Raw genomic sequence first — 17,366 nt, 5'->3', positions numbered from 1 at the left:
CACATTGGTGGACAATAAAGTTGTCAATCAATCAATCAATCAATCAATCACACATTCACTTTGGACATGCCAATCAGCCTACAACGCATGTCTTTGGACCTGGGGAGGAAACCGGAGTACCCGGAGGAAACCCCCAAAGCACGGGGTTCACAAGGCAGAGGTGGGATTTGAACCCCCATCCCTAGAGGTGCGAGGCAAACATGCTAACCACGAAAATACCTTTTGTTTTACAGCAGCTCTGGCCAAACTACAGCCTGCGAGCCATTTTTTAAAAGGAGTATTTTATAAAGAAAATTAGCGTGGGGCCAAAGGAAGTTAAACACGATTTTATTCTATTCGGTTTTCATTTTTGTTTTGTTTTTAATTGTTCACATAAAAAAAAAAAAAAAGAACGAGCGTGAAAACAGATCCGCGTCTCCTTCTCTTTACAAAATAACTGACTTTCATTTGAAAGGTGTACGATAAAGTAATGATGTTTGGATTAACAACAACTATACGAGTACAAACACAATCAGGAGACTGGGAACACTGGGAATAAAACCTCATCTATCATCTGTATTAGCATTAATCTGAGATTCACCTGCAGATGAACGAGTCTGTCGCGCCGGCTGATGTTGACGCTGTGCGGCTGACCGTTGGCTACGTTGCGGTGATCAAGGCTGATAACGAAAGGCTCCTTCAGCCCGCCCAGGTTGTAGCGGATCTGCAGAGTACCTGAGATTAAAATCACGACACGTGCTGGATTAACAAGAGAACAAATTCCCGCTCTAAGACGAAACATCAGAAGGAGACAGATTTATAAGAAAGTGGGATCAGTCAGAAAGTGGGATCTGACTGGATAAAAAGAAGCAGAAACCAGGCGTGGGACCTAAAAAGTTGCACGATACAGATGCGAGGCGAAATGCCCTCGTGCAATTCCAACTCTGCTTTCATTTTCTCCTTGTTATCGAGACCGTCTCACCGTTGTGCCGCAGCACCACCGCCAGATAATCCTGAGTCCTGGAGCTGATGTAGGCCAGGACGGAAGGGGCGTGAGAGGTGCTGAAGCTGAAGCTGAGCTCCTCCTGCGTCAGGTTTCCCTCCACACTCAGAGCTCCTAAAGTGCCCTTCACCGCAGGATACGAAATGCTGCCAGACATGAAGTCGTAGCGGACCAACGTGCCGCTCTCGAAATACCCGCCCACATCTAGAGCACACGAGAAGGAAACGAGCAAAAAGAAAATACAGTCAAAAATCGCTTCTTAGTTCAGAAACAGAGCTCAGCGTGAACACGAGACAGTGCGAGGAACTGTCCGTAGATTCTTCAGCTCCACAGGGCGGAGGAAAGCGAGAACATCAGCCCTCTTCCGCATACACGAGCTCGCAGACACCTACGATTGGCTAACGTCGCCGCGATTGATTTCAATTGTGGAAATCTCCCGAATTTCTGTATTTTTTTCCTCACACTATGTACATATATATATATTTCATCTCTAGTACAATTTCATGGTGCTTTACAATAAAATATTCTTTAATATGAAGTGAATCAAATGAATTGATTCAAATGAAGTGAATCCTCATTTGTAAGTCGCTTTGGATAAAAGCGTCTGCTGAATGAATAAACGTACAATGTAAAAAATAAAAACAAACAAAAACTACATCTATCATTTTCAAAAATGCAAAAAAAATTCACAACATACATAGACTGAATTTTGAAAAAGAAAAAAAAAATCAAACAACCAAACTTAAATTAAACATTTAAAAGTATAAAATTAAACATTTATCCTTCCCACTTATAAATTGCTTTTTTTTTTTTTTTTTTTTTAATTTTTAAATTCTTATATATAAAATAAGAAAAACCCCACAAGTCTTAAAACAGTTAAATATTCATATGCGTATGCAAATAAATGTAATTAATCTCAGAAGAAAATCTAATTATTTTCTTTTAATACGTATGTAGCTTTTTAAACCGAGTATTATGCTGAACCACATTACGGAAATATGAAATTGTTTCCTACGCCTTCACGTTTTTACTTCGTAACAGCGTTAAAACACCGACGTCTTATGTCTCTAATAGAGATAAAAATATGTTTTAAGATCTCAAAAATATTTAAAGTCTCTCCTGACCTGCATCGGTTATGACTAATGTTAGTATTATTGGATCAGCAGGTCATTAATGTTGAAAAGCGGTGTATTAAACAGGAAATGTATGAACACGTGTATAGCGTAGTAGATTACAGGTGGACCGTATCGCATACCGTCAGAGCAGAAGGGTCCGTCGAAGGCCGTGAGGCTGCAGTCGCACGTGTAGCCGTTATATTTCTCCACACACTTGCCTCCATTTTGGCAGCGCGCGCCGTAGCTAGGGCAGTGACCCGAGCAGCCGGGCTTCACTCCTGGAGTCACCTTAGCTCTCTCCTCCAGGTCAAGGGTCACGCCGTTCATCCTGAGCGAGCGGATGCATCCGAGAAATCCCCTCTGCCCTCCTGAGGCGCCTAGAGCGAGAAATCAATAGCTTTGGATTGTGGAGCTCTGGCCGCTCTGCGCTAGTCCGTACATTAGCATAGAAATGAAATTAGTGTTAGTGTGTTAGCACTTGGGTCTTGAGTCTCTTATCGAGGAGAAAATGCAAATGTTTATGTAAACAGTGATGGGAGGAGGTTGGAAGAGGAACGCTTTCAGATTCACTGTGTGAGCAGTTTGGTGGTTTTTATTTATTTATTTATTTATTTATTTATTTATACCAATGAAGAGCTGACTGAAGAGCTGGAGACGGGTGTGGCCCTGGGGCGGGGCCAGACGCACGTCTCTGTACGCTTTGTCCAGTCGCAGTACGGCTTCCTTCACGTTGCGTTCGGCCTCCACCCTGTGCCACTGGTTGTTGTTGAGGGCCGTCGGTGAGCGCACGCTCAGCTCCACCGGCCCGTTCCCCACGTCAAAGGAGAAGCACACCACGTTAGCAGCTACGTGGAAAAAAAAAAAACGAAACGGATTCAACTGACCTGCAATGGACGTCCCATTGATCCAGGGAAATTTACCGCGGTTCAGATGATAAAAAAATCATTTCTTTGAAAATAACGTTGAAACAACATTTTATCTCAGAGCACCCAAGGTTAATCTAAACGTTATCGCTTTTATTACTTACACAGGGACTTCTATTGAGGATGCTCCATATATAATAATAATAAAACGTTGCTGCTGAATAATATTTAATAAAGGAAAACAGATACTCGTTGATATGTGGAAGCATTTTGTAAGGTGTGGTTTAGTTAACGTTTATGGAAGGAGTCTCCAGCGTCAGAGCTTTATAACAGTACGTTTTCCGCCGTTTTTACCTCGGTGTATAGCATGACAAGCTGCGTGACGGAGTGCGTGTTTATATAACAGGAACGTTAACAGGAACTACGTTCTTTTGCAGATGTTCCAAAACATTAAACGTAATAACTACACAATGGGAACAAGTACAATGAGCTGTTTATTCTTTATAAAAAATAAATAAATAAATAAATAAATAAATCGACATCCTCACATTTCAGCTCGATGCGAATGAAGTCGGTGTTGCCGAGGTTTTCCAGAAAGATGCCGTGCGAAGACGAGGTCTTGAAGTAGAAGCTGATGTCGGCGCTGGCCTCGCCTTGAAACGTGGGGAAATGCAGGTACGCGGCTGGAGTGATGAAAGATGCGGCGTTCCAGAAGTTTCCTAAGCGACGGACAGACGCGTATTACCCAAAGCGTGTCAAAAGTCTCATGCATTCAGAATTATTTTTATTTATTCATTTATTTTTTTCAAAATGCACTTCACGTACGGTCTCCTTGGCAGCGGAGAGGGCCTACGGTAAGCTTGGCCTCGGATCCGGAGCGTTCGGCGTCTCCGACGACCACTTGAGTAACGGGGAGATGGTCCTTGTACATCAGCACACCTGCGTCCTCACGCCTGAGACCGTAAATAAAGAATAAAGAAATAATAATAACATGTAAATGAATCATCCTGACCACCAGAGGGGGATGTGTCATTAAGTCATTAAGTCATCTAGTCTCGTAGGTGTCCAGAATTCGTTTTTATTCTATTCGGCATCACACACTAAGCAAACAGTCAGGTTCAGACTTAGATCTGATATGTTTTTTCCCTGAGATGTTTTTTAAACAGTATTAAAAGGAGTTCACACCTACGCCGGACACGTATCGGCTGCTTTTCGGAATATTTCGCTCTGAGTCGTCCGTTTAAAAAAAAGATTTTTTTTGTAAATAAAATGTTCGTTTAATGGAAGAAATGAGTACGTCGGCACGATTATATTTTTGTCTACGACACCGATGGCACACATTTAATCACACACCTCCAGATCAAAAGATTTTTAACATCATGAGAAACATTTCAGTCGAGTGTCCACAAACTTTTGACCGGTAGTGTATGTTTGCTAACACTTATCCCTATCCATTATAACTGACCTTTTGGTCTATTCTGCTTATTAACAGCCTCAGATATTACGTCACGTTGGAAAGAGTGAAGTTCTCCTCCTCACTCACCATTGTCTCTGGTCTGCGTCGCAGTTGCAGTAGTAGTTTGGGTCGGTACAGTTGCGCTCGATGCCGCAGGCGCATTTCTGGATTCCCGGCCCTGAGCCGCCCCAGTAGAAGTGTTTCTCGTTGCCGCGACCGACCCACCAGGTGTACGCCGGGCCGTCTAACAAAACAAACAACGAACAAATTATACCACCGCTATAGTCCTGTCGAATCCTCGATTCCGATTGGTCAGATTAGAAGATTCTCTAACAGCAGGTCTGCTAGTCGTATCAGTTATATGAGGTTTATATGAATGCTCTAATACGTTATCGTTTCTATAGCAACAACTTTATGGCCATTATCGTGTTACAAAGAGAAACATCATTATATATAAATAATCCTTGATACGGTGAGGTGATTTTTGGTAAGGAAATGTTTATTTGACGTTTATAGAAGGAGTCTCCAGTGTCAGGATGAGAGTTAAAGCTGTAACTTCATAATGTATACATTATCATATATATACAGTAATGGTTGCTAAGTATTCCGTCCATCCATCCATCCATCCATCCATTCATCCATCAATCCATTCATCCATCCATCAATTCATTCATCCATCCATCCACCCATTCATCCATCAATCCATTCATCCATCCATCCATCCATCCATCCACCCATTCATCCATCCGTCCATCCATCAATCCATTCATCCATCCACCCATCCATTCATCCATCCATTCATCCATCCATCCATCAATCCATTCATCCATCAATCCATTCATCCATCCATCAATCCATTCATCCATCCATCCACTCGTTCATCCGTCCATTCATCCATCAATCCATTCATACATCCATCCATCCATCCATCAATCCATTCATCCATCCATCCATCAATCCATTCATACATCCATCCATCCATTCATTCATCCATTCATCAATCCATCAATCCATTCATCCATCAATCCATCCATCCATCCATCCACCCATTCATCCGTCCATCCATCCATCCATCCATCCATCAATCCATTCATCCATCCATCCATCCATCCATTCATCAAACCATCAATCCATCCATCCATCCACCCATTCATCCATCCATCCACCCATTCATCCATCCATCCATCCATCAATCCATTCATCCATCCATCCATCAATCCATTCATCCATCCACCCATTCATCCATCCATCCATCAATCCATTCACCCATTTATCCATCCATCCATCCATCCATCCATCAATCCATTCATCCATCCATCCACCCATTCATCCATCTGTCCATCCATCAATCCATTCATCCATCCATCCATCCTTCCATCCATCCATCCATCCACTCATTCATTCATCCGTCCATCCATCAATCCATTCATCCATCCATCAATCCATTCATACATCCATCCATCAATCCATTCATCCAACCATCCATCAATCCATTCATACATCCATCCATCCATTCATCCATCCATCAATCCATTCATCCATCCATCAATCCATTCATCCATCAATCCATTCATCCATCCATCCATTCATCCATCCATCAATCCATTCATCCATCCATCCACTCGTTCATCCGTCCATTCATCCATCAATCCATTCATACATCCATCCATCCATCCATCAATCCATTCATCCATCCATCCATCAATCCATTCATACATCCATCCATCCATTCATTCATCCCATTCATCAATCCATCAATCCATTCATCCATCAATCCATCCATCCATCCATCCACCCATTCATCCGTCCATCCATCCATTCATCCATCCATCCATCCATTCATCAAACCATCAATCCATCCATCCATCCACCCATTCATCCATCCATCCACCCATTCATCCATCCATCCATCAATCCATTCATCCATCCATCCATCAATCCATTCATCCATCCATCCATTCATCCATCCATCAATCCATCCATCCATCAATCCATTCATCCATCAATCCATTCATCCATCCATCCATCCATCCCTTCATCCATCCATCCATCCATTTGTAAGTGCTTGTGAATAAAATGACATGTCCCGTTTACAGCTGATGGAGTTACAGGACCTGCAGATGTATAAGACGCCAAACTGCAATAACGCGCACAGTACGACCGAAGCGTGCAGCTGACGGTACAGTTCCGGCGCCCTCATTGTTTCTCAGCAGCGATTTGATGAATGTTTGTGTCACGACGTCACCTTCACAAGGACTATAAGTAGGTGAAGCGTACAGCTACCGGGTTAGCGATGAACATCGCGTGTTCGTCGCTCATCGTTCACGAAAAATACCAAAGACAATATGTTAGCGTCCAGAGAGTAAAGAATACCCATAATGCACTTTGCCAATTGTAGGAAATAGGAAGTAGGGCACCATTCTGGACCATGAGACTTAGAGAGGGTGAAGATCTGCGCACACACACACACACACACACACACGCACACACACACCTGGGGAGTTGAGGAGGCGGGACATTCGGCACATGTAGGCTACGTACTGCTCGCAGTGCTCTGCAGTGCTGGTGATGGCGTTGATCTAAAAAAAAAAAAAAACAACAAACACGCCGTTTTAGAACATACCGGAAATGTTTCGTTTCGCTTACATTAATATCAGCAGTGTTTCTGAATGAAGAAAGGAAAACACCTGCTCTGTAGACACGTTGTAACTGAGTTTCAGTACATTCAATACAGTTCCCTGTTCAGGAGCAGATGCTGAGTTCACTGCACTCTGAGCCGGCAGATCGTTCATCAGCGTCATCCACACTTTATCACCTGAACACACACACACACACACGCACACACACACAATACATACTGTATTGTAGAAAATTCGATCATGTGACCCGGGTGTATGGGAGAGAAGACGGTTAAACAGTGGACAGATCATTAGAAAAGAAAACGTCCTATTACCCGTCATGTTGCAGATGACTTTAAAGGGTTCGAGGGGTCCGCTCCCATCCGGATCGATCCAGTATGAGTCGGAGCGTCGGCCCAGGTGCTTGTACTCCTCGCATGACTGCTCGTAGACCGCTGCACAAAAGCAGAGGTAAGCACAATACCGCACACACACATACACACACACCTGTAATAACTGCTACATCCGTTGATTTCTATACACCATTAATCAGCTAAATTTAGAAGGAATGGAAAGAGACGACAAAACACCTTGGAGTTCGGGAATACTGCACGCTTGCAATATGTTCCTCACAAAGTGTTAGCAAACACATTAATCAGTTACTCCTAACACGACGGAACAGATCAGGATCATTACAGGAAGTGCGCATGAGTCAGTGATAATAGTCATCATGTACAGCACTGTCATTATGACAGTATATAGTAATTAGTCATGAAGTAATTGACAGGCGTACATGTGTGGCAGGTCGCTCCGGTGTATCCAGTTCCATCGCAGGCGCATTTAAACACGTCTCCAGTCTGAGAACACCGGCCTCCGTGCTCACAGGGGTTCGGGACGCACCTGCAGGGGAACAAAATCAGCTTCCTGTTCTACAGACAAGCATACAAGCATACAGCTGAACTCATACGTTTACATACGCCTTGCAGAATCAGCAAAATGTTCATAATAATAATAATAATAATAAAAAAATAAGAGGTATCATTAAATTTATGTTTAGTTTGTTATTTACTCCTGTCCTGAATAAGCTATTTCACATAACAGATGTTTACACAGAGTCCGCAAGACACAATAATGACTGAATTGTCACAAATGAACCAGATCAAAAGTTCACAAATGCTCGATTCTTAATACCGCGTGTCGTTACCTGGATGATCAGCGACTGTGTTTATGGTTTTTTGTGATAGTTGTTCATGATATAGGTTATACCAGGTTATATCATCATATTTCTCAGCACTTTTATTAAAAAGCACTGATCACTGAACATATCACTGTAACACTTATCACTTATCCATTATAATTGACCTTTGGTCTATTCTGCTTATTGTTTATTAATGATCAGGGACTGTGTTTACGTTTTGTGCGAGTTGTCCAACAGCGGCCTTTCACCCTGAGGACGACCGAAGGACTCGTACACGACCATTACAAAAGGTGCAGACGTTCACTGATACTCAAGAAGGCAACACGATACATTAAGAGCCAGGGGGCGTGTAAACTTTTGAACAGGATGATCGGCGTAAAATTGTAAAACTTCGCCGGCACTGGAGACTCCTTCCAGAAACGTTTATAAAAAATTGACTCCTGACAGAAAGTTTCATGATATCAATGATTTCTTTTGTAAAAATAAAAACATGCTAGCATGCTAGTCGCTTTCGAAGACTTAAAAATGTTTAGAACATTAAATATCATTTTTAAATCGTGCACGTTTTATTGATTTTACGCCTTAGCATCGCGGTATCTCCTCGAAAGGTATATACGTTTAGGTTGTTGTCATTTGTTTAGATTTTTTCTTCCTGCCTGCTAAGATTTTCATGCTAGCAAATTTGGCAAATCTGCTAAACTGTACCTTTGACAGAGACTGAGATGACTAAACGTCACTCCATTATTAAAGATGTCAATCTGTCCAATTATTGTCACTTACAAAAAAAAAAATTACAGTTACAAATATATACAACGTTTATATCGTTCCATTCTTATATGCTAGATCGCTCGAGCTAGATCTCCAGAGCAGGTGAGCTTCATTTCCCACATCGAACTAATAAAACACAAGTAATAACTGTTCTACATCAACGAATCCAATTTTTTTTCAGTGTATAATTTCTGACAAGCTGTCGCAAGCACTTAAACGCCGCCGTCTTCAAACAGCCCTGTAGCTCCGTAGCTGTCGTGATGATTAATGAGTATGCAGGTCTATACACCGGATCAGTATGGCCCATATTCTGCCCCATATGCCAGGCCCAGTTCTATGCTGAGATGCACTCTGGGAATTGTAACTCAGGAACCCTGCACTGTAAAGGCAGTTTGAGATCAACAGGCTGTTCTTGCCTCATCCCGAGCATCCCGAGGCGCTCGGACCGAACAAACAGGGACGGGTTAGTGAAAGGGAGAGACGGCTTTGAAGACGAGCTCCCGCTGAGCCGAATCGGCGAGATGAGAAGGACAGGCGGTCCGGCTTCGCTTGATACGAAAGCTCTTAAGTACAGAGTCAGAGGACCAGAACTTCCACTAGTTACGTAAATAACGGGTGTGGGAGTTCCACAGAAAGCAGCGCTCGTGGAATTAGTAATGGATAAAAGATAATGGGTAAAAAATGAAAAAAAAAGGGGTCGTGTAATGCTTCCTGTCCGTCTTGTTCTGAGGAAACATGCAAGGAATTTACTGTGAGAGTAAAACGACTGTATGTACGGCTGTAAAACTAGCATTACAGTTAGAACAGTTCGTTCCGATCCACTCATTTGATCGGACAGTTCGTTTTCGTTTTCGTAAAAAAAAATAAATAAAAAAAACGACGTGTTTTAACGTTCACTCGCTATAGTATCGAGGATACGTTACGCAACTATTGTACAATCTCCAATAATTAATAAGATTATAAGACAGTGGTTTCCAAACTAGGGGTCGTGACCCCACGTGCGGTATCTTGATTTACAAATGGGGCTGTTTTTTCCTCTTCTGTTTTATTCATTTATTTCACAACACAATAAGACCTCTCTAATTACGGATATTGTGTGCTACTATTCAGAAACGTAAACATTCAAAGTACCTTTATAGTGTGAGTGCTATTTTAGTCTTTTTTTTTTTTTGCTATCCTGACATGATGCGCTAGTATAGGAGTTCAGCGGTAAAAATGTGGAACTGGAGTCAATTAAACAGACACGAAAATATGCTGATGCATACAGTACGGATATAGTACGAATATAAATTTACAAGCATGATGGCAAATGATGTGAAACCAAAAAAACGAACAAAAAGAAAACCAGTAAAGTTGTCAAGCCTTGTAGCAGAAAATTCATGACGTCCGTTTGGGGTCGTTCGGCTAAAAAGTTTGGGAACCCATTCTACCAGGCATGATTAATACCGTCTTAATCTTAACAGCAAGAACAAAGTATAAATCTGTACATTTAATACCACAGGGGAATTGAATTCTCAATTCTGATTGGTCACAATGTGTTGATGGCTTTTCTATATTCCCGTATCGCTATATTTTCTAGAATATTTCTATAATAAGTGATAACAGGAACTAATTTGCTTCATGGACATTCCACAACAGCCCGTTAAATGTAGCTATAAACGGATAAAAAAAAAAACCCCTGCATGGACATTTTTAGATAAGTAAAAATATTCACGCCATTCTTCACAAATTGCTGTAGTATAAACCGTATAAAACACGTTTCGATTAAGGAAAGTAACAACTCCAAGGTGGCACAGAGCATCACATCATACCGTTGTTGATTATTTTCCCACAAAGGCACGTCCCTTCATGTTGCATTCGTAAACAGCACTCGTACTTTTATCCATTTACTTCCTGTATCACCGAACAAGATCTCAACTGTCTGTCTAGCTACATACTCCTTTTGCAGTTACACAGTACGTTTTTTTTTTTTTTTTTACATTCACATGAACCTGGTTTGAGATAATAAGCCTTAGGGTTTGGGAATGCATAAAGAGAATACAGTAAGTGGTTATCGTACCTGTCGATGATGGCACACATGTCCAGGCTGACATTCTCGAAACTTCCAATCACGCCCTGCTCTACGGCCTGCAGGTCCACCAGCTGCTCGTCCACGTGGATGAACTGCATGCAGCCGTGGAAGGAGCGCTGAGATGGCGAGAGGTCCGTCCGCGGAAAATAGCCTGTGTACGGACACGAGAACTCGGCTTTAAGCCCGATTTACATCACCACTGCAGAAATCATGCGACAGACTTGACAATCTGAGTCATCGCAAGTTTGAATCTATCTGTAGCCGGGAGCCAAGGAAGCAAATTTGGCAAAAAGGGAGCACAAAATGAATGCAGTGGAATGTAATTAGCATCCAATTCAATGTAATCCAAATCAGTGTTTAGTAGTGGACCAGTTTTTAAAGAAATATATAAAAGCAGATGGTTATGTAAAAAGAAAAAAGACCTCCAAAGTAGTAATCTCCAACTGTGCGGATCTGAATGGGGAGCGTGGCTCTGACGGACGACGTCTCATCGCCGTTGATGGTGAGTATCGCGGCGCTCTCTAGCGCCAGGAATTGAACACTGTGCCACTGGCCGTCATTGAGGCTGGAACCTGGCAAGGAAGAAATTATTCAGATTAAATACCACAGATAATCATTTTCCATCATATCGTAACAGCTCTGTAGCTATTATATATTGAAGGAACAGTTAGACTAGATATGTTTGATGTCTGAAATTTGATACTTTAGTAATAAGTAAGAGATGATTACAGCTACAGTTTATTCATTCCCCCATTTAATAATTGCATTATCATGGTCAGCGTTGAGGTGGATGTGAAACCAATTTTGGAAAAACTATGGCAGAGGAAGAAATATGTACACTTATTTACACCTAGGAGCAATTTAACGTGCCCTTTCTCTACTTTTAAATTAGTCTGCAGCTGTATTGGCTTTAGATCAGTTAATATACAGACACAGTACTTGGTTAAATCTACCATTAGTACCAATTAGTACCAATTACTATTGACCATACTAATGACTGTTTTGAGAAGGTACTCATCAACATTAGAGTTATAGTATATCCTCCAGCTTTCATAACACATCAGCATATATGTTGTTTGTATGTTTTTTTAAAAAAGTATTCATTCGGGACGATCACACTGTATAAGTCATATACAATCATTCGAACCTTTTCTAGCAGTACGCTGGCGTTCCATTGGAAATCGACTTATCGGACATTTTCAACCAGTATATTATTTCAAAGCCGCAAGCCTGTTATAAGACTGCATAAAACATTAGAACACCGTCGGGTTTCTGTGTATAGAGTATCGTATGTATGTATTGTCTATGTGTACAACTGCAAAAATTATGAAATTAGAAATACTTATGAAAAACTGCAAATTCTTAAAGCCCTGAGAGCCTACTTTCATATGAGCTGTTAACCCCTACTGTGGAGTGTGACATCGTAAATAATTTCAGTGTTGAACACGGGCATCCCATTACAGGCGCAAACGCCGTTTTTTGGGCCTCTGGTAAAAAAAAAAAAAAACAATCAGATTCTGGTATGTGCTGAGGAAGAAAATGATTCTGTTTGGAGCGCCAGGGCAAAACTAAAGAAGCTAACGTTGAACACCAAACACGTCTTGGCTGATGTGAGGAAATTCATCATACATACATAAATTGATTATACAGTCATTTAGGAGTGCAGAAGTAAGCGACTGCAGGTAGAACACAATCACAATCAGTCTTATCAGCGTTTTAAAAATCCTGTGGGGATTCAGGAGAAGCCTTTACGACAGTTTGATTCATATTTTAAGTAGCAACCTGAAAAAAAAAAATAATAAAAAAAAGCATCACAGGAACATCTGTAGCTCTGCGCTGTTACCTGAGGAGATGTCCACCCGTGTGTTCTTTCCCTGTGAGATGTAGATATGTACCACTACTTTGCCCTCCACCAGGCTGACCTCGACTCCGCCGGGCATTAGAGGAGTGAACATAAGGAGGCCGCTGGGGCTCCAGGTGCGGAACCGCAGGCTCACCGACACGGTGTCTGCGTCGCTGCGGCCCGGCAGCTGCAGAGTGCTGCTGGAGTTAAAGAAGGCTGGGAACGTCGGCGAGGCTCCGCACGTGTACGTCAGGTTACGCTGGGAAACAGCATGCAGAGAAATTAAAATGGGGCTGTATGATGTTATTGTGCAGACAAATAACATGGACTATAAGACAGAATTGTGTTTGTCCTCTAGTCGGTTACGCTAACATAACATGTAAAGTCATTTATACTACAGCAACGTTGAATTCTCAAATCTGAACGCTCAGAAGGTGTTTTCTATTACAGCAGCTCTGACAGTCGTCCTGGGTACAAGCCAAATCACAGGTTTATATTAATCCACTCTTTCTAATTTCTGTTATTGTTTCTATAGTAACAGTTAAGACAGGGACTTGTATGTTGGATAACAATAATAAATGGTTTACAAAATGTTTTGTTATTTAAGAAAAAAAAGAAAAGAACCAATATGGTGAAGTTTGTAAGGAGTGGTTTATTTAACATTTTTTGGAAGGAGTTTCCAGTGTCTATGTGTTGTACCAGTCAATTATGTTTCCGCTGCAGAAAAATCTTCAGGACAGAGGATTTTGTGCTTTGCTGTTTCTCTGTAAGTTGTATTTTTTTGTCTTATTAATTTAAAGACAAATTCCCCATTGGGGATCAATAAGATCCATCCATCTGTCCATCCATTCATGCATCTATCCACCCACCCATCCATCCAGCCATCCATCCATCCATATATCCAGACAGCCATTCCTCTATCCATCCAGCCAGCCATCCCTCCATCCATCCAGCCATCTATCCATCCATCCAGCCAGCTATCCATCCATCCAGTTCAGCCAGCCAGGCATTCATCCATCCAGCCATCTATCCACCCATCCATCCATCCAGCCATCTATCCATCCATCCAATTCAGCCAGCCGGGCATTCATCCATCCAGCCATCTATCCACCCATCCATCCAGGCATTCATCCATCCAGCCAGCCAACCAGCCAGCCAGCCATTCATCCAGCCATTCATCCATCTATCCATCCACCCATCCATCCAGCCAGGGGGGGAAATATACAAATAAAAAATAATAAATAAAAATAATCGACCAACTAATCGATTATGAAAATAATCGTTAGTTGCAGCCCTATTATGAAGTAAATGACAAGTTTCAGCATTAAACATTACAGCGCCCAGTACTTGTACAGCAACACTACAGGGGAAAACACTACACTAAACTAAACATTAAACTACACCAAAGATCTAGTTGGAATTATTCACATTATGTAACATAAAAATGTGTCTTGTACACAAACAACATACACAACAAAGCAACATAATGTATATAAGAAAAAAAAATGTATGGGGTGTGTCTAATACTCCAGAGGAGATGATTGTGCGGAGAATCTGGAAAATAGTTTGGTTACATAACTGTAAGAATTCAGGAAGAAGAATTTACATGCACTGTAGTTACCCTACAGTCCAACTCATTAGCTCACTGCTTGCACTAATGAGTTGTTCACTACAAAAATACAAAGCAGCTGTCTACTTGGTCTCTACTGGGGAACCAAACACCAAACACACATAATACACTGTAGAGGATGGTTCAAGGACAGTGGAAAGTAAAGTCACACTTACATTTTTTGGGGGTTAAAAACAAAAGTCTCCAAGCTTAATGCACTGCAAATGGTTGCACATAGCACAGACGACACATGGAAGTAGTTTAAACGTATTACAGAGACACAACAAGTCCCACAGGATTAGTGCAGCAATAAACAACAATAGGAAAATATAACATGAGTAGCTCAAACCTTTATCGGCGAGTAAGCTTAAAAGCTATGACAATCTGTGTAATTAAAGCACCAGATTCTTCAGTACTTCAGTAACGCAGAAATTTTTGCTATGACGAGACAACCTAAGGCTTTCCAATGGTTTCTTGGCTGTAGTGTGTTTCTAAATAGCTAACTAAAGGATCACATGTTCAAACGGTTCAAACACATCTTTTACGGTGCTTAGCGAAGCAAACATGTGGACTAATGTTCCCTCTAACTGAGCATCTGGACTCAGTGTGAGCCTCGCCAAATGAGATGTGCCAGAACCACCACTGATTCAGCCGCTAAAAAAAAAAACAGTCATTCAAAAGAAACCCTTACAAAGCTGGACGTGTCGACTCTTTTCCTGCGTGCAAGGCTGGTGATGTTGTCCCCGTTGTAGTGGATGTCCTCCATGCAGCCGATGAAGTTCTGCGGAGCTCCTGAACTGGGCTTGGCTGATGCAGGCATTCCTCCGAAACTGATCTGTGAACAGAATATGCGAGAAAATGATGAGAAAACAGACCTTTTTAGGCATTACTTTACTCCTAGCTGATCGACTTGAATATCACGTGAAACTTCACGGTTAAAAACGAGTACAAATTCAGTAATTCTGTCTTCTGTGGCACTCAACAGAACCTATCATCCGGGAAACGTGGAGGGTACGTTGTAAAAACGAGATCAGTTATGTCGCTTATGTAACGTACAGTGGGGGGAAATAAGCATTGGCCGCGTCAACACTGTTTTCAGTAAATATATTTCCAGTGAGGCTGTTCACATGAAATTTTCACCAGACATCAGTGTTATCTCAAGAAATCTGGAAATAGAAAGAATTCACAACATTCAAGTCCATAAATGAAGTTATGTGTAATACAGAGGAATGACACGGGAAAAAAGTACTGAACGCGCTAACTGAAATGTATTTAATACTTAGTGGAGAAGCCTTTCTTTGTAATGACATCTTCAAGACGCTTCCTGTATGAAGTAATGAATCTTCCACAGTATTCAGGTGGTATGTTGGCCGGTTCTTCTAAACATACTGTCTTTAAATATTGTTCAATCGGATTCAAGTCGGGTGATTGACTGGGCCGAAACCAATTGAGAGTTATCAATGTTGTGAATTCTTTATATTTCTAGATTTCTTGAATTAATACCGATGTCTGGTGAAAATTTCATGTGAATAGCCTCATTGGAAAGATATTCGCTGAAAAAAATGTTGACACGCCCAATACTTATTTCCCCCCACTGTATTTATCTCATAATGACAAGATGTTTTCTTGAGTGACAAAACGCTTTTCCGTAATAATGAGATGCTGTCCTAATAATGTGATGTTTTCTAACAGCGACATAACGTTCTCTCCGAATGACAAGATGTTTTTCCTCATAGTAACAAGATGTTTTCTAATATGTTTAATAAAACACGATGTTTTCACAGAAGAACAAGATGCTTTTCTTGTAGTAATGAGAAGTTCCCTTTCAAAGGGGAACTCAAGGTTGCGTGAGCTTCACGCTGTGGGAAAGCTCACGCGATGTCTTGTTTCCTTTCTCATGGAACAGGGTCGCATGCATAACCCAGACGTTTTCTAACAATAATGAGATGCTTTTCTCTTAAAAATGAGATGATTTTTGTAACAACAAGATGTTTCTAATATTAATTAGACATATGTCAATACAAGATGTTTTCTCATAATAACGAGATATTTTCTTATGCGATATCCGAGATACAACAATGAGATATTTTTCTCATAATATCAAGATACTTTTTCTTATATCAAGATGTTTTCTAATAGCGATGAGATACATAGCTCATAATAACGAGATGTTTTCTTGTAATAAAGAGATGCTTTTCTTGTAACGAGACATTTTCACGATAACGAGATACTGTCTTGTAATAACAAGATGTTGTTCATCAGTAATGAGATGCATGTCTCACAATAACGAGATATTTTCTTGTAATAACAAGATACTTTTCGTGTAGTAATAAGGTGCATTGTTATAATAGAGATGCCTTTCTCGTAAAAATGAGCTGCTTTATTCATGAAAACGAGACACTTTTTCTCATAACGAGATGTTTTCTAATAGTATTGACACACAGATCTCATAATAACAAGATACTTTTTCTTATAACAAGATGTTTTCTAATAGTATTGAGATACCGATCTCATAATAACGAGATGTTTTCTTGTAATATGCTTTTCTTATAGTAGCAAGATGTTTTCTATTAACAATGAGATATTTTATAATAGTTATGAGATAAATATCTCACAAAAACTAGGTTTTCTTGTAACAAGATGTTTCTAATAATAACAAGATACGTGTCTCAATAACGAGATGTTTTCTTGTAACAACATGATGTTTTATAATGGTAATGAGATAAATATCACATAAAAACTAGATGTTTTCTTGCAACGAGATGTTTTCTAATAATAAGATGCTTCTCTTGTATCAGTGATATATTTTCTAATAATAACGAGGTATGTATCTAATTATGATG

The 17,366-nt window shown here is 40.7% G+C and overlaps 1 protein-coding gene across 1 annotated transcript in view; it reads right to left on the bottom strand.

Annotated features, from left to right (window-relative positions):
- The window catches only part of cntnap2b (contactin associated protein 2b), a 54,101-nt gene that overhangs the window by 6,589 nt on the left and 30,146 nt on the right, over positions 1-17,366 (bottom strand). The window contains exons 7-21 of the mRNA XM_053651152.1: positions 15,215-15,358; positions 12,915-13,173; positions 11,494-11,643; positions 11,060-11,222; positions 7,828-7,934; positions 7,370-7,489; positions 7,104-7,231; positions 6,911-6,995; positions 4,504-4,660; positions 3,786-3,913; positions 3,509-3,679; positions 2,724-2,942; positions 2,238-2,474; positions 962-1,186; positions 581-714 (exon numbers count right to left, since the gene is read on the bottom strand). Coding sequence (XP_053507127.1) covers positions 581-714; positions 962-1,186; positions 2,238-2,474; positions 2,724-2,942; positions 3,509-3,679; positions 3,786-3,913; positions 4,504-4,660; positions 6,911-6,995; positions 7,104-7,231; positions 7,370-7,489; positions 7,828-7,934; positions 11,060-11,222; positions 11,494-11,643; positions 12,915-13,173; positions 15,215-15,358 — 2,427 coding nt within the window. The remainder of the gene's footprint in view (positions 1-580; positions 715-961; positions 1,187-2,237; positions 2,475-2,723; positions 2,943-3,508; positions 3,680-3,785; positions 3,914-4,503; positions 4,661-6,910; positions 6,996-7,103; positions 7,232-7,369; positions 7,490-7,827; positions 7,935-11,059; positions 11,223-11,493; positions 11,644-12,914; positions 13,174-15,214; positions 15,359-17,366) is intronic.

Source organism: Ictalurus furcatus, chromosome 20 (genome assembly GCF_023375685.1).
Source record: "Ictalurus furcatus strain D&B chromosome 20, Billie_1.0, whole genome shotgun sequence".
In the NCBI taxonomy this organism is placed as follows: domain Eukaryota; kingdom Metazoa; phylum Chordata; class Actinopteri; order Siluriformes; family Ictaluridae; genus Ictalurus; species Ictalurus furcatus.
Note: the sequence above shows the minus strand (reverse complement) of the source record. Positions and strands in the feature narration are given on the sequence as shown.